The 18276-nt window shown below is 42.9% G+C and overlaps 1 protein-coding gene across 1 annotated transcript; it reads left to right on the top strand.

The window, feature by feature from the left end:
* Positions 1-19: 19 nt before the first annotated feature.
* blmh (bleomycin hydrolase) lies at positions 20-17488 on the top strand. Its single transcript, XM_084020284.1, has 12 exons — positions 20-173; positions 2226-2423; positions 3321-3430; positions 4277-4418; positions 4628-4716; positions 4824-4916; positions 10958-11113; positions 11215-11373; positions 11473-11540; positions 13020-13137; positions 13412-13478; positions 17177-17488. The coding sequence occupies exons 1-12, from the start codon at positions 164-166 to the stop codon at positions 17323-17325; spliced, it is 1359 nt and encodes a 452-aa protein (XP_083876410.1). The 5' UTR covers positions 20-163; the 3' UTR covers positions 17326-17488.
* The last annotated feature ends 788 nt before the right edge of the window (positions 17489-18276 follow it).

Below are 18276 nucleotides of genomic sequence, written 5' to 3' on the forward strand. Positions count from 1 at the left end.
CAGCTAACGCCGCCCAGCCGCCACGTCAAAGACACACAGGCCGCGTGCGCACACAAACGAGCGCACCCTTTAATCACACTGACTGACTGTCGGTGAATGAGATAAACAAAGAGCCGGCGACTTTCCAGGAAAACAGACAACGCTCTTCAAGCTCCACGGAAACATGGACACTGGTAGGTCGAGTGCCACTTCCTCGCGTTTCGGCCCCGGCGGTTTGAGTCGTCGGCAGCCTGAGCGCAGCCTCTATTTGACAGATAGACGATGACAGCTGGGGAAGCTAACAGGCTAAGTTAGCATTCAGTGCGTTAGCATGCCAACCCGCTAGCATGACTTTGCCGTCGGTAACTTATGTAGGTTTGTCGCTTCGTGCCGATACTCTCTCAGCAAGCTCCCGACATCCAAACTGGCGACGCACTCGGCCAACGCACCCTTAAGTTTAAAGCCGGTGTCAGCTTCAGGAGCCGGAAACGTTAGCTTGTGTAGCTAACCATTCAAGAATGGAAATACCCGAAGCTGTCAAAAAAGTCCTTTTAAAGTAGAAAGTTAGCGTTTGGGTTTCGTTAGGAAGGACACTTCATACATCCACGGAAAGGACCAGTTCCCCCCTCTATTAAACCACGCTTGTAATATGTTATAACAATAAATAAAGCTGTAAATTAAGCTAGAGCTAGCCAAGCCATTACTTAGTAACGTTTGGTTTCATTTCGTCACTTTTGTCGGCAGGGAAAGTTGTTGGCTCTTGTCAGATGGTTATTTCGAAGACACGTATTAATGAATTGTTATACCGATTCGTTGTTCCATATCTATGCTTTAAGATAACTTTGATAGTGACGTGACATTCAGATATCTGAACTGTGATTTGGTCAGCTACTGTGTGAGTGTGTGTGCGTGCGCGTGCGTGCGTTCAATGTGCCTCAACTGTCTGGCTTCGTGCCAACTGTAGTTCAGCCCTTTGCACATGGAGGAATGAAGGGCGTAATAAAATGCTTAGAAGCCGGTTGAATAACCACTGGTGTGTAAATTTGCAAGTCACCCTGACTGCTTGTGCTTGGCCCCTCTCCATAGAAAACCACTGTGATGTATGTTCTCAGCAGTGGTGCCTCCTCTTGTTGAATAACAGCCAGACCAACTACCTAACGTACCCTTCTAGTTAGGCCTTTTCAATACTGTGCTCTTCAACACAAACACCTCTCTTGTGTTGCGTCATTTTGTAGCTACAGATTGAAGATTGGAGTTGTTTTTTTTACTGTTTCCCCTTTTTCTATCCATACTCGTCTTTATTGTGTCACAAGAAAAAAACAGTGTTGTGTTGGTACAGGTCTCTATGCAGGCCTGCTCTTGAAATCTTCTCTGCCTTAGGCTTGGTTGTGCTTGTTTTCTGATAACGTGAACATGACAGTTAATGAAGTTTGACGCTGTCCTTCTGTGGCCGTAAGTGCATTTGTGTTGATGGAAAATAACAGAATGCAGCTCATGGAGAGAGGGGTTGAACTCTAGGCAGCATGCGTGATTAGGCAATGTCCCTCTCGATGTCTAATTGCTCTGCACTATTATTTGAAGGAATTACATACAAACCACTCATCAGTGTCGGTTTGTTCTGTCAAAGTGTATGAGTGCCGCATCTTCCCCCCCAGCCAGCGCAACTAGACAAGCTTTCCAGTGTGTTCCTCACACAGATGGAGCCGGATGAGTGATAGTAGCGAGCTCTGATCAGCCCTTAGCTCCCACTTATACCACAAAAGTGTTCTTCATTACATCCTTCTTTGTCTTGTATTTTGCATTAAGCCAAGTCTGCTCTTCATTCTTTAACAGAGCCCTCATCATGATTGTGATCAGTATACTTTATAGAGTATTCTCCACTATTCTCTCTGGATGGAAGGTGGAAAAAGCATCCTACAGACAGTTGTAGTATTCAATAAATTATGTGCTGTTAGTATATGACTATTGATCTGGTCTTTTTCAGGCATTATTGGGACATCTGAGTATGTAAGTGCTCATAAATCAGATCTAAAGAGGAAGTGTGTATGCCTAAAGTGCACAGATGAGTGACGGGAATTGGGCCAGTAGGAAATTCCCTCCCCCAGCTGCAGTCAGCTGTCTAGCTGTGAAAATCTTTCTCTTAAAAGTTCACTTATACCTTCATCATTTTACCATTAATTCTGCCATTAATTTCTGTCTTTTATACTTCCCTTCATCTTTCTTTTCTCTCCTTCTTGCTCCTCCAGGTCTGAGTCAAGAGAAGGTAACCACCTTCCTCAAGCGGCTGCGTGCCGAGCCACGCTACCTGCTGGCCCAGAATGTTTCAACCTGTATTGACCCGTTGGAGGTTTGTCTGCACCGGCAGACTGTCCAGGATACTGTGCACATCTTCCAGCACTCTATCCCCACAGAGGGAAAGCCCATCACCAACCAGAAAAACTCAGGTAGGACATAATGTACTATCATCACATTTATGGTATATAAAGTATACCTTTTCTTTGAAAGCTTTAGCGTAGGCAGCTGGACTTGCTTCGGGTTTTTTTAAGGCGTTTCACCTCTCATCCCAGAAGAACGGAAGGAACCTGTTGGATGAGAGGTGAAACGGCTTCCAAACATAAGGTGCAGTTGCCTACATCATAGCTTTCATGACTGACAAAAAGAAATGTGTCAATGTGTGGGTTTGTGTGAATGTTCCAGCTGTGTTGGGTCATCACACACATGTCTTAGATATTGCAGTTAAGATCTCACTGCAAACATATAAAGCACATACTCATTTTATTTAGCGTGCATTGGTAAGTGAAGGTATTTCTTAAAAAGATCGGAATTAACAGACATTTTCATACACCTGTGCCCTAACAAGTCTGCGTATTAATGAGTGTACAGGCTGCAAAATGTTTGTTTCTGGACTACAATTATCCATCACAAATGATTGATAAGCATGCTCTGACTTTTGATATATAGTTTCTGTATTTGCATGATGGTGGAGGTTCCCATAGATTGTGATTTGCCAGTTGCCAACTGTTACGAGTTTGCATTATTATCTGAAGCTCACACTAAAAATCTGTTACTTACAATACATGTAATTTTTTAAAATCTACTGTTTTCTTGGCTGAAATCTTCCACTCACCACTCTCTAAAACTCTGAAAAAAAAACATTGCTCAGGCACAGCTCTTGTTCAGTGAAGGAATCTAATAAATTGATGACTCTCTAGCAAAGTTTAGAAGTGATGAGTGAATATGTGAAGTTGTGTGATTGTGTTTATCAGAGCAACTAAATGTAGATGGCAAGCTGCATTATCCCCACTGACCTGTTTCTGTCTTTGTCTTCTCTTTATGACTAGGGAGATGTTGGATCTTCTCGTGCCTCAACGTCATGCGACTTCCTTTCATGAAGAAATTTAACATAGAGGAGTTTGAGTTTAGTCAGTCCTATCTCTTTTTCTGGGACAAGGTAAGATGTAGATCCACATATCCATTCTTTCTGAGAGATGCACGGTACATTTAATCTCTCTGTAGATTTATTTATTATAATTTTCTTCCGGGTGTTTCTTCACATGTTTTATTTTCAAGTTTAAATTATTAGTGTTTGATGTTTTTTTGTTGTTAAATAGTCAGGATACCGCGTGTGTTTGTGCACATGTGCATTGATGCAGTGTTATTATGCAGCATTCTACTACTATACAGTCATTGTCCAACTAAAACCCTCTTTTGTGTGTTGTGGTCAGTTCAATTCCAAGGCTGACGTCACAGTGACACCTGGGCGGATTTTTTTATCGCTCTCTTTCTCTGTATGACCATGTGTCTTCTTCTCCCACATGTTTAGACAGTTGGTTGTCCCACCTTGAATAATAAACATTTATTTCTAACAAAAGCCAGCTGTTGGGAAACACATTGACTGTGACATAAGCTCCAAGCACGGAAACGGTAAAAATGGAGCTTGAAAAATGTCTTGCCCCCTTTCAGCCTGTAGCAGTCTGTAGCACATTTAAGTCTTGTGTTGGCAAAGCAAGCAATTCAGGCCTCTGAATGTGGACCATTTAAATCATATATTTCCCTTTCACAGCTTGTCAATAATGTTCTTTTACATAGCATAGAGCTAATAATTAATTATTATTTTATTTATTTATTTTACGCAAGTGAAGTCTTAGTAAAGTCTTCAGTCCTCGGTTTTGTGTCTTAAGTCTTTACATTACATAGAGTAATGTGACATTATTGGATTGTACAGCCCTGCAAAGATGTTCCAATTAGTCCCCATAATTATCTGACGTGTTGGTTTTTTTTGTGTGTGTCTCTCCAGGTTGAGCGTTGCTACTACTTCCTCCAGGCCTGTGTGGAGACGGCACAGAGGAAGGAGGCGGTGGACGGACGCCTGGTCCAGTTCCTCCTCTCCAATCCAACCAATGACGGAGGACAGTGGGACATGCTGGTCAATCTCATTGGTTGGTTCTCATCATGACACATAATGACATTAACAATAAGTTTATGTTGAATGATTGACTAAGATGTGAAATGTGTGCAGTGGTATTTGGTTATGGGGAAAGTGGACTGTACTCACTCTGAATATGTCATCTTTTGCAGAAGAAAACACTGGTGGAACATTAGCGATATTTGCCTGGAATAACTGTATTGTTTTAAACGTTCTCTACAGAAAAGTATGGCGTCATCCCAAAGAAATGCTTTCCAGAGTCACATAGCTCAGAGGCCTCACGCAGAATGAATGACATCCTCAATCATAAGGTGTGTGTTCACATATGTAATTCAAACTAATCAAGCTCACATACCGGCGAGTCGGGTAATCTGTGAGGCAGAGCTGACCGTTGTTTTTGTCTTACTGTGTGTTACAGCTGAGAGAATACTGCCTAAGACTGAGGAACATGGTGGCCAGTGACGCTACTAAAGCTGAACTGTCGGATGCTATGGACACCATGATAGAGGAGGTAAGACTGAACATACAACTGTTTCCAGTAGAAGATACTATGGTGAACTTCCACCACATGAAGTTTCTCAGGCAACCAGGACCCTTTTGAGGAACTCAGGAACATAACCCATGTTTGACTAGAGGAACTAGGAGCTAAATTGAGTTCCTCCAGAATAGTTTCAGGTGCCTAAAATAGTACCTGTAGTTCTTTCCATAGGGTCAAGAACTATCAGTGCAAACAAACGCACCCTGTGGCTGCTGCAACTGTGTACAGCTTCATTCACAAAATTAGGACGCACTGTCTGACATTAGTATCAACATTAGGATACGGTACGGATATTTCTTGCAATGTTTATTAACAAAAAAGTAGAATTTATGGTAGAGGTATTACTGATAAAGTGGCCATTGGAGAATGGCACAGCTGGTTTAACTTTGTTCCAATGTCTGATTTTTACCAGAAGAGGGTGCTGTGAAATAACTGAGAGCAGCAATGTTTAGCCAGTTGGAAGCGCTGCCTAAAAGCAGTCTGCATGTAATCAGCATTTGGGTTAATCTTGGGATAAGGGTTGAGGCAAAACTGCTTAAAGTGATAAAATAAATGGTAATCTATGCTTTATTCAATACTGACAGCCAATAGGTAAGTCTTATCATTACCACCAAAAAAAGAGGGAGATATTTATGCTGTTTTCTTTGTAGTTAATAAGGTTTAACAAACAATTATTCTAATAAATCACTTTATTATGCCTTAATGTACCTTTTTAATATGTGAATGTATACATGTGAATTTGTATAAGCTACACACGTAATTTCCTGACTACAGAGTGTGTAAAGGCAACAAATTAAACCCATGCACACTGCCCTTGTGTCACAAAGTCGATGATAGCAATCTTGTTTATGGAACGGTCTATCACAGATCATCTGCTGCACCGTGAAGACAAATTCACCTCCTAAAACAAAAATAATAGGTGAACATGCACATGTAAACACACTCTGCAGTCATATGGGTGCGTTGTTGTGGCGCGGACAGGATCCATGGTGTAGGTGTGTCTGCATAACAGGCTTTATATACGCTTCCTGTGTGTCTGTCTCTGGGTGTGAATGTGCGAGTGGCCAGTCAGTCAATCAGCCTCCCATTGAGCCGACACACAGAACAGGGGTCTGGTTCTGTAGCCTTTGTTGTAAGCTGTTTGGTTGCATTGTGCTGCTGGCAGGTTGCTTGTTTAAACAGTCGCCTGTATCTCACAGATCCTCTGTGGATGCCCAGCCATGACCACACACACACACACACACACTCGAGCATATGTTGTGTAACAGTAAAGACTGCGCTGCAGGGCGGTGAGCAAAGGGTTGTCAGTGTGTTTGTTTGTCCACCTGGAAGTGGTTTGTTTTGCGAAACACCACTCCGTCACGGCCGGTGGTGATCGAGGATTCGGTCATGTCAGAGGAAGGGCTCACGTAAAGTGAGCCAAACTGTTCACGGATATTGTTGCAAGTACATTTTACCAGCATGATTTAAAAAATGCTCATACATTTTTGGACACCCATTCCAGTACAAAAAGTTAATTCTTACGTCAAATCCTATGTGTTATTCTGTATTTCGTTATTACTTGCTATAAATCATGAATCAAATGAAATACAAGTCTACTCATCATTTGAAAGAATATCAGTGAAATATGAACAATGTTTATCACCTGTTCTGTATTTTACAATTTGATAAAAATATATTTGGATCAACAATAATTTGATTGCTAGTATATGATGCATTCTTTGGCATCTCAGTATGTAGTGAGCATTGTGTTGTTCCAGCAGAGCACATTCAAACTAGCACTGATAATAATTTCACAGCTTTGTCAATGGCAAACGTCTTCCGAGTTGCACTCTCACGCTTACATAGTGTGTTTTTTCTCCCTGGACTCACAAATAGAAAACTACGGTTTCCTCTACATGCTGACCTGCATTCACATCTATGTGTGCACATGTGTTTCTCAGGGTCAGAGAGCCATGTCAGTCCTACTTTGGTGTGTGTGGAGGTGATGCTGTCCACCCACCCTACCTGGCGGCTGGGGTTGTGCACTGGTCTTCATCACGGCAGCCCCACACACACTCCCATGACAGGCAACCAGGGTCAGCGTCTCTGCTTCCACTTACTGTACCCAGGGCGCACTTGATTTAAATGGATCCCTTCGCGTGTCAAGAATCCATTGTTTTTGTTCACACTGGTCAAGCACATTGTACATCACATTAATAAAAAAAAAACCCTCTGCAATAGCAGCTTAACCCATTTTAAGCCACATTAAGAACGAGCAAGCTAATCTCATGTGACGTTTGTCATTATAGAGGCTGTTAGGATGACAGTATCCTTATGCTCCATCATTGAGGCGGAGCGGATCAGTTTAGGTTTCAAAGCCTTTCTCTTTCATGCTGTATCTGGTGTGTATCCTTGCTCTTCTACTCTTACTTACAAAGACAAGTCGGCAACACACACACACACACACACACACACACATTTACAGGTAACTGTACATGCACATACAGTTACCAGTACAGACACACACAGATGGTATCCCTCACGCCACAACTGTAGCCCTTCCATGCTCCATTGCGTCATGGAATCAGAAACAGCATGTGCGGCTCTGGTCTTGGCTCTGAATGCATGCAGAGTGATTCTTCAGACGAGTCTAATTTATGAGACTGCCATCAAATCACAGAGGAACTTGCTGCAGCTCAGAGGGTCAGCGCCGCTGGCTATTGACTCAGTATATATGTTGTTCGACGTGGGTGGGTTCCTGCAGATTTGTCATGGTTAGTGCTGCAACAATAACTTTGCCAGTTCAGAGATGTCCACTCACGTTTCTCGAATCTCTCCGCACCATTGTTAGAATTGAACACTGACCACATGTGTTGCATGTTTAAAAAACATGGACGTTTAATCAAAACCTTGCTCATTTTTATCCAAACTGTTTGCATGGTGTCATTTGCTTACACTCACAAGTCCAGCTTCTAGACAACAGTTATACATTTACTTCCTCAATATGACATGGACTGGTTGACAGCCAGCTTCAGACCCTAAGTGTTGTGTCTACTAAAATTATTTTTTTCCCAGCACAATGTATTTCATTAAACCTTTTATTGCTCTAATTTAATTTGTTCATCACATATGCTAAATGTACAAAACAGAAGGGACTTTTAATACTTTGCATATTTAATATTTTGCATTTAATTCCAACATTAAATATTTATAAGCGAAACAAAGAAGTCAGTTAGAGGTGCACATATCGCTGCACTGAGCCGAGCAGCACTTCTGCATCTCTTTAAACTAGATTTAAGTTGGACAGCTTAGCTTTAGAGCATCTGATTTTAAAATGTATTTAATGCAACACACTAAATCAAATACAATCACTTCCTGCGGAAAGACAAAGTCACTTAGGGGCTAGTTAGGTTTAATTCTAAGTTGGTAAGATATTGATACAGAGCTTGAGATTGTTTTGCAGTGTGGCTAAAGCATGGACGGTGCAGTAAGCAATGTTTACTACTTCAGTGCTGTCAGTGGATCGCACAGTTCCAGGTCCAGGAGAGAGGGGAGGCTGAAATCTTAAACTGAACTGCCTTGCTCAAGGTTACCCATGCATCCAGATATTTTGTTGTGTTACTATTGGCTTGGTTTACTTACTGTATGTGTTGGGCTCACATCTAACTCAGGTGATTTGTTTGGGTCGCGAAAAACAAATAAACGTGCAGAGGGATGCCAGCCATTCAACACTGGAGCACAGATGCTATCAAACATTAGCCCCAATAGCGTGCAGTCAGTCCGCTTATTGTTTATAGCAAGACACGCACACTCGTTATGTCACAGAATTGAGACTGGCCCGTGGTGGACTTGTTAGACACTGATGAGCTGAAGAGAAAGCTGCCTGTTAACATGTTCTTGTAACGGCCGCTTCCTGAAACCTGTTGACAGTTTTATTGATTTGCTATTGTTTAGAAAATTAAGATATGAAAGAGATGATGTTTTGAAGTCAAGAGTTCAATCAAGGTAATGAATTGTGCCGGTTGAAGTAATGAAGAACCCAGAGGCGTGGACTCAGATAATTTGTAAATTCTGTATTTAGAATGCAGCCACAGTTTTATTAGTTTTCACCGCAAGTTAATTTGCTTAACCCAAAGTTTATTTAAGTCTGTTTACAGTTAACTGTGACTGTGTGGTGGCCTCTCACATCTTTCTTTCTCAGTCACTCATACATATTTGTCATTAAAGCCGCAGGTGTTTCAATATTGATCTTGCACGAAAGTCAGTGTGGCTGTTAATTCCCTGACTGAGGTCCCTCTTTAAGCCCAGCCTTTCCCCTCACGTCTACTTTATTTACCTTGCCAGGACAGGATGAGTGGGCGCAAGGCTGAACTTGCATTAAGAGAGGTGCTTACAGTACGTCTCGGGGCATCTGAAAGACAAATTGTAAAGTGAGTGGAAAGGTTTAAAGTTACCATGGAGAGCAGAGTTATTCTTGGAAGAAAGAGAGGAAAAAAGGAGGAATGAATAGAAAAGAACGGGGGTCAAGGGGTAACGGAGAGAAGGGCATCTGGGCAAACACAGACCAGACAAGGGGATGGACACCTTGGCATGACTTCTTGACCACAGGCCAGTCTAAACAAAGTAGTTGAAAGGCGGAGGGTTGAACAGATGCCTTTGTTGTCTCTGCTTGTGGGTATTTTTGTGTGTCTGTACTTTTGACTTTACACTATTTGTGTGTTTGTCTCTGTGTGAGAATGTGCCCTGCTATGTTTGGGGTGAGAATGGCGGGCTCGGTGTGCTCCGTGTCTACTAACCAGAGAGCAAGAATGTCTTCTTTATGTATGGACATTTAATGTGTCGACTAAGCATGGGAAACTGCTGCCGTGGCTGCTATATTACTCTAAGCCGAGCCAAAAATAATCACACCCCGTCAGCTCTATATTCACCTAGACAGAATTTGAATTTGTCTGGATATCAGTCGCCGAAGTCAATTAAACGCGTTCTGACACTCGTAGTCGAGGCAGTGAGAGTGTGATGTATCGCCATTCTTCCTCACATTCGAAGCAACACTCGCAGCAGTACACACTGTTATCTACCACTAACAATGGGCCGCTTCACATTCTGATTGATCAGTCTGTTTTAATTGTATTTGATAGGAAAAGTATCCGCTGGGTCCTGGGAGAGGACGGCAGAGAATGGGAGAGGTGAAAAGCAAAAGGGGGAAATTCCTGAGATAACTATATCAGAGGTTAGAAGGGCCAGATTGACAGACGGCCCAGTCCAAACAACCAGATTTCACCCACAGGAACTCAGTCTGAACTCCAGCACCACAGGAAGACTCGCATGGAGGGAGGGGAGGGGAAGAGTGTAGGGTGCAAATGGGGAAATGTAGGGATATGAAAAAGATGGAGGGGAGGGAAAGCACTGTAGAGAGGAAAAAGAGGGGGAAATGTTGGGAAAGTTGAGAGGCCCCAGCACTGATGGATGAGTGTATGCAAGAACAGACATGGTGTTGGAGGGGTTAGTAGCGTGCACATTAAGACTATGAGCTGGAAATTAGATTTACAAACATCTCCAACAACCTCCCTATAGGCAGGGAAGTACAAATGTCTCTGTTCAGTTTGGCTCATGATGATTTTCTTTACTACTATGGAGGTGCAGACTGGCTTTATTTACATCGGGATACTATTGGTTCATGATGATTCTTTTTTTTTTTTTTTTTCTTTTTTTTTTGTGGATACCACTGACTTGTCTGTAAATGTTAAAGGAAAACTTCACCCACAAAATGACCATTTGAATATAAATTGTCAACTTTACCAGTCTTGCGCTTGTTTTTCTTGAAAGCCTCCCCACTGAACGGAGAATCCAAAAACAGAGTAAATCCTTGATTAATTTAAGTTTTTTTTTTTCTTTCGGAATTCAAGGAAGCATGTGGTGAGTAATTGATATACAAATGGACATTTTAGCGGGTGAATTACTCCTTTAGTTATGTGTTTTAACACAGATTAGATTTGGTAAAGAAGATGACGTTCAAACTGTGTCCTGTGCAGGTGTTCCGGGTGGTCAGTGTTTGTCTAGGCAGCCCCCCTGAGACGATCTGTTGGGAGTACCGGGACAAGGACAAGAACTTTAATCGCATGGGACCCCTCACACCCCTGGAGTTCTACAGGGAGCACGTCAAACCTCTATACAACATTCAGGACAAAGTATGTCACCCATTAAGCACATCAGCTGGACTGTGTAACTTGTTGTTTCTCACGCCGTATAGGATACCGTTTCTGAGCCCACATGGTAACTCTATCCTCAGATCTGCCTTGTGAACGACCCCCGACCCCAGAACCCTTATGGGAATCTCTACAGTGTTGAGTTCCTAGGGAACATGGTTGGTGGCCGCAGCACTCTGTACAACAACCAGGCCATCCCGCTGCTTAAAAAGGCTGCAGCAGATTCCATCAAGGAGGGAGAGGTAGGTTGGGCGAACAGGTGTAGCGGTAGACACACATTTTTATGTTTAATGGTGTTGGCATGTGTGAACTCCATAAATCTACTGCTGTTTTTCTCTTAGGCGGTGTGGTTTGGTTGTGACGTCGGGAAACATTTTCACGGAAAGCTGGGCATTAATGACATGAATGTGTGAGTATAAGACATTACTTGAAAGTTATTATTATCTCCGCCAGGAGAATCATGTGACACCGTGAGTCTTTGAGTGTGTGTGTGTGTGTGCACCTGTGTGTCTGTCCATGTCTAATCTTGCATTCTGCTGCAGTGAACAGCATAATATTTTGGGTGGTCAGTTAGGACTCACACTTTCTCAAACACCTTTCATCCGGTACTGTTAAGCAGCCATGACCAGTACAGCTGAGTGCATCTCCGACCCCCCCTTATTATTTAGTACTTTGCACCCACAGTGTGTGTTATAATAGTTTGTGGCTAATTGAGCTACCAGCACACACAGTGCTGCATCCCTCTCGGCCGCTGCTCTAAGGCTCACTTTTATTGTTTTGGACGGTGTGTTTGGCTAACAGCTAACTAACTGGAACTACTAGTATACACACTGACTGCTGTACCTCGCCACATCTCAACCGCTGCTACGCCAGTGTTGAATCGAAGCCAGTTGTAGAAATGTAATAATGATTTACTCTACTTTACCTATAGGTCCACCTTATGATAAACATTCAAACCAGCAGTGTTATTTGTGATAGCGAGCCATAACTATTCCATATGCAACGTTGAAGTGTGAAAGATATAAACCAACTCGAATCAAAGCACCGTCTGCTCAGAGGAGATGGCCAGACTACCAACACTCATGGTCGGCTGCAATCGGCTGCAGAGTTGGAATCAAAGGCATCAAATGGCGTGAAATGATTGCAGAACAGAGCTTCATTGTTTTTCAATAATATTTTGTCACCATAAAGACTGATCAACAGGTTTATTTCTATGCATAAACATTCATAAGGTGATTTTGGACCACTTTCAGCAACTAGCTTACAATCTGTTTTACCAGTCTATTGGCACACTTCTGCTTGGCATCGTTGTGTCCCTGTCCTATGTGTGCCACGACTCCAGGGTTCACATGAGCAGACCTCATCAACCTTCAGGTGCAAGTCCACAGTGGGAAAAAGAAAGTTGCTTATCTTTGTCCTTCAGGTGCAGCGGTATCTGTGTCTGAGTTGCTGGCGCCAGGGTTAAAATTGCCCACTGAACCAAACCAGCATGGTGCCGAACATCTGGTCCATCTCTGCTGAAGCTCATCTTTCACACAGATCTTTTCTTGTTCTGGTGGATTATAATTGGAATGAGGCTGAGGCTTAATGGAGCCTTGTTTCTGCCGTCGTATTCGAGAAAGGCATGAAAAGACGAGCTGTCTTTAAGGCCATGTAGAATCCCAAACTTATGAAGATGTTCCTGTTGGCTTTTTATGGTTATCACACCTTCTCTCTTGGCCCACCAAGAAATGTATATTTGGATTGATGGGATATGATGTGGACAAATATCCATAAAGCTATGAACATTTTCTCTTGAATCAATCAGTTTCCAGGTGAAATCAAGGGCAGTGTTTTTTTTTCTTATCTGGGGAGGCAGTGTAATGTGATTTTTTGTGCATGTGTGCAGGTTCAACCACGAGCTTGTGTTTGGAGTTTCGGTGAAGAACCTCTCTAAAGCAGAGCGGCTGATATATGGAGACTCTCTCATGACCCACGCTATGATCCTCACTGCTGTCACAGACAAGGTACGCTCACACAAACATACAGCACAGGTGGGTCACCGCTCAGCAAACATACAGCGCGTTTCCAAGCAGGCAGACAGGAATACACGCATCCAGAGGTTTCCAGGGTTTATTGCATCAAAGCCTTGCTGTGTGTTTACGCTGCTTTAATTGGCTGCAGTTTTTCATAGTGATGTCAATTTCCCCCTTGTAAGTAACCCCAGCTGTTAGGACACTTTCTTTCCTCCAGTCTCTGAATCTCAATCTTATCTCCCCATCATCCCTTTCTCTGCCTCAGGAAGGGAAGGAGGGCTTTGAGAAGTGGAGGGTGGAAAACTCCTGGGGCGATGACCGTGGGAACAAAGGTAAGTTGAGATGAATAACACAATTCCCACCTTCAGTCCTTTGATTTTCTTTTGATTTAACTTGTAATTAATTACCAGCAAAATGTATTGCATCCTGATTCTTGTCAAGTCCTCCCCATCTTTCTTTCACATCCTTCTCACGATGCGGTCTCTGGTGATAAATCATCATCCTCCTGTTTGTGTCGACTGAATTAAGGACAGGATTAGACGGAGACGTTCCCCCTTGTTGCTGCTTTATGAACTTGTAATTGGCCGTGTCCTGTTTCATAAAGACTCGCAGACACACACACGGGCACAGCGGCCCTTATTGTGTCCTTAGAGCTCAATGCCTCTGGGTCAAATTGCATAAACGTATTTACAGAATGAGATAATCCTTTTAAAGTAGCACAGTGAAATTCCTCAAAATATTTGGTTATTTTGGCTTGGTGACAGTGACTGCTCACAGAGCTAGATGGGGAATTACCGCTGACCATCTAATTTGCATAGCTGTTGCTGTGAAATGTCTGTTTTAAATGCCTATGTCCACCACTTCAAGACAGTCTCAGGCTAGGTACCAGTAAGCCATTTAAGGCTTTTTCGTCTTTATGTAACAGGCCCCAGAACACAGCAGGTAGTCCACATCACTGCCCCAGACTTTACTGTCTACTGTTGTTATTCCCTCTGTCCTTTCATCTTTGTTTCTTGTCTTCCCCTGACCCCTCTGCCTCTCATCTCCATCTCTGGGCTCCACATTCCACTGCAAATTATAGGAGAGTATTTCAGGTCACCCATGCGTCAACTCGCAACACACACACACAGTGCAGAGTACACACACAGAGAGACACACACACGCTCCTCACAATATTTGCTTGAACCCGCAAACCGTACTGATTGTTGGGAAAACATGTGAAAACCCCTCAGTCAAATCAAATCTATTTCATGCATATCTTATTCCATAAACACAAGCAGATATGGAGGGCCAGGGCGCCCCCCCCCCCAGCTCATCCGCAGCCAAATTAATAACGTTTTTGAGGACAAAAGTTCGAGAAGTGGAGTTCACATTGAAATCTGGGGACTTTGTTTGTTTGACATAAGCTTAGGGGGAAAGAGGCACAAGTGGGGGGAAAGGAGAGGATAGCACGCGAGAGGAAAGAGAGAGCTGAGACAGAGATTGCGGTGTAGTGCAGGCAGGTAGAATCCACTATAAATAAGGAAAAATAAAAGGAAAGTAGACGTAGAGATTATTTTTGGATAGACCACAGAGGAGAAATTGGAAGAAGAGTGGTAATAGCCGTAGACCAGAGGGAGAGTGTGCGTTCATAAGGTTTGTAAAGGCATAACATCTCCCTTTAGGCCTTTTCATCATTTCATATTCCTCCTAACCGCCAAAGGAGTGTCTCAGGAGAGGTTTAACTTTCTGTTTCCTCCATCTTCAAGCCCTCACACAGCCGCCGTTGGCCGACCCTGCTCACTCCACAGCTAGCGCTTTTAAACCATTTCAGTCCAATGTTTGGCAACTCTTGAGATTGTTATTTTCAATTTGATAGCACTGTAGCCTGAGGTGGATTTCTGAACATTTGAAAAATGCCTTTTCTGTTGTCTTACCATAGCTCTGCGGGTGTACTGTAGACCACATCAATTCTTATTTCCTTAAGGTCCTAATTTCCATATTAAACTTTGATTTTAGCTGTGCTACCGCCACGGTTCAAGGGATACCAATGTCCGTCACTTGGTCTGAAATATCCCAGCAACTACTGCATGGGTTGGCATGAAATATTGTCATACATTCATGGTTCCCAGACGATATACCTGAATGACTTAAATGAACAAGATGGCCAACGTGGTAGAAATGATACCTATTATACACTGCTTGTTAACATTATTATTATTATGAGCATGTTAACCTGCTGATGCAGACATTTAGCTCAAAGCACCACTGTGCCTGAATGCAGCCTGACAACGCCACTAGAGTAGCTTAAGACTCCCAGCGGTTCAGTTGTTTGCATTTTGAGAAGGAAAAATATAAAAATCTTGATTTAAATTTTGTTTTTAAAATGTGTTTAAATCGATCATTATTGACCTTAATTCATAGACGTATAAGAAAGTCATGGTTCAAGTTGGAAAGCAAGATGGCTGCATCAATCTAGTACGTCCATCTGTTCTGAGACAGTCGGCCTATCCCTAAAAACAAATACGGACACCCAACATTCACACACACAGCACCATGCCACCCAACGCGCAGGTTCCAGGAAGCTCACATCAACACACACACACACGGATACCGCAGTGAGAGCCAGGCAACATGCCATCGAAGATTTGCATACTTGGAAGAACACGCATACACAACACACACCCAGACACGCCATCCCTAATACATTGTTTTGAACTGTAGCACGATCTTGCGGTTACCCCGACGTCTTCGATGCGTCAACTGGACAGTCGGAGGGATGCGCTTGTTTTTCGCTCAACTCGACGAGGTGCAAAGAAGAAATGACGAGAACATTTAAAGCCATTGGAATTTACGCTAAGATCTGGTCTCCAGTTCTCATCCATCTGTGTTAGTTCAGTAAAAAAATTCACTAAACTTAGTCTTTATGTTGTCTTAAGTATAAGACACACCAGCAGACATCTTCATTTAAATTAATCATTTCCTAGTGGAGCTACATCCTCCTCCAAAAAAGGGCTTATCCCAACATGTCCACTGTCAGTGCAAGTTCAAGGTTTCATAACCTCCCAGACTCGGACACATTGACCTTGTATGACTGCACACGCACACGCACACGCACACACACACACACACACACACACACACACACACACACACACACACACACACACACACACACACACTGAGGGAGACAGAGACAGACATTGTTTGGTTTTATCAGGGTGGGCATGCAGAGGCGATGGCAGACGTGTTTAATGCATACTGTACTGAAGGGTGGAGGGAGTGTGAACCACGAGGGTCCTCCACCCTTCTGCCTGTTGCAACAATAGAGTTTAGTGATAAAGAGCCCTTTAAGGAAATCAAAATGTGTGCGAATGGACGAAGTGCTTTTGACCACTGTTGAACTGTTCTGAACAGCACTCCCCACTCCTCCCCCTTCAGGGAAAGTGGAGTGAAAGGATAATCGGCTTAATTAGCGACATGATGTGTTATGGAATCAAGTGTTTCTCCCTTAAAGAATGTGTTGTGATTAAGGCTTTCCGTGAACTGACCGATTGACTTTGGCCTTTTTCCTCAAATCGTGCTATTTTTGTAAAGACACGCTCAAAGGCTGGACCACTCACTGTTGTAGAGAATAAAAACCAGCGTCTGAAATGAGGAATCTGCACCGTTCTGTTCAACTTTAGAGGAGCTCCACAAAAAAATGTTAACTTATAATGTTAGTTACAGGAAATGCAGACTTACTGGATGATTGAGTAACCTTCCTTTTATTATGAAGATATCCCTCTAAGATCCGGCATGTAGTAGTGCTGGACCCTGATACGTAGTATACTTCTGTGTCACGTGCATCTGTTTATTTTTGTTTTCTATGTATTATTAGTACGTACCTGAACTGCAAATGTGTCCCTTTAGATCATACAAAGAATCCTATTACCCCACGTGAAGCATGTTGGATTGATTTCAAGTTTTGTTATGTATTTTTCTGTCATCCCTGCTCGACTGCCATCATTTCAGACCGACATTAACGTCTGATTGGTTGTCTTCCCTGTAGGTTACTTGATCATGACGGACGATTGGTTCTCCGAATACGTGTATGAGGTGGTGGTAGACAAGAAGTTCCTCTCCGCTGATGTCCTGGAAGTGATGCAACAGGAGCCCGTTGTACTTCCTGCCTGGGACCCCATGGGAGCCCTGGCATAACAACAGAAATCCAGGTTTTAGCCCCAACCTCTGGTCTATTTGACTCCGCCCTATTCCTCGTCTCCTTTTACCTCTCCAATACCCCTCCCCCCCAACACCTACTTCCAAAATGGCCTGTTCTTCTAGACAAAATAATAAAGATTTTGTTTTCTTTTTTACTAGACTGCCTGCCTCTTTTTTTTATCACACAGCACATCTTTGTTGTTTCCTTGTTTCACTGTATCTGGACCTGAGCCTTTAAAATGTGGGATCATTGCATATAAACACACGAGAATTTAAAGTATAACTGCATTCTGGGACGTGGATTTACATTAGCTCATATACCCAGAAGTACTGTAAAAGGCAGTCAACACTGCTGTTAAATTCCACTCATACTCCAGTGTGGTCCAGAGTTTAACAAAATATTTTTAGATTAGATTGAAGATCATGTTTTTCTCTTGTGCCTGCGTATCTTTCACCTCTTTGACAAAAGCAAAACAGCAGTGAGTTACAGCTCTTGGAATAACACTCGCAGAATAACTTCCTCTCTCTGCAAACAACACGATATAAACCAGAAGAATAGCATAAGTGGGTGAATGTGTGTATTTTGTCCATATCTTCTCCCTGTATCACCCCCGATCGGGTATCAAGGAATGTTAAAAGCAGGAAAGCGTCATACTTTAACAATACTTACTCATTTCTACGGAGAACCGCTACATTGCAGTGCCAAGTGAAAATCCAAGGACCTACTGAACAAACTCGATAATCATTCCTCAGTGACGTTCCAAATCTAACTGCTTTAAGACACTCCTGTCAAGGTAAGGATGACCTCTGACCTGCCAGCTGTTTGTCTGCTCCGCCCTTGTAGAAGAAGTACCCACTCAGCATTACCGACTTGAGGTAAATGGGAGACCTGGGACAGGACAGCTTTTAATGTGAAAGGAATGTGGGGTTGTGATATGCATCTTTCTT

This window comes from Eutrigla gurnardus (genome assembly GCF_963514095.1).
Source record: "Eutrigla gurnardus genome assembly, chromosome: 10".
Taxonomy (NCBI): domain Eukaryota; kingdom Metazoa; phylum Chordata; class Actinopteri; order Perciformes; family Triglidae; genus Eutrigla; species Eutrigla gurnardus.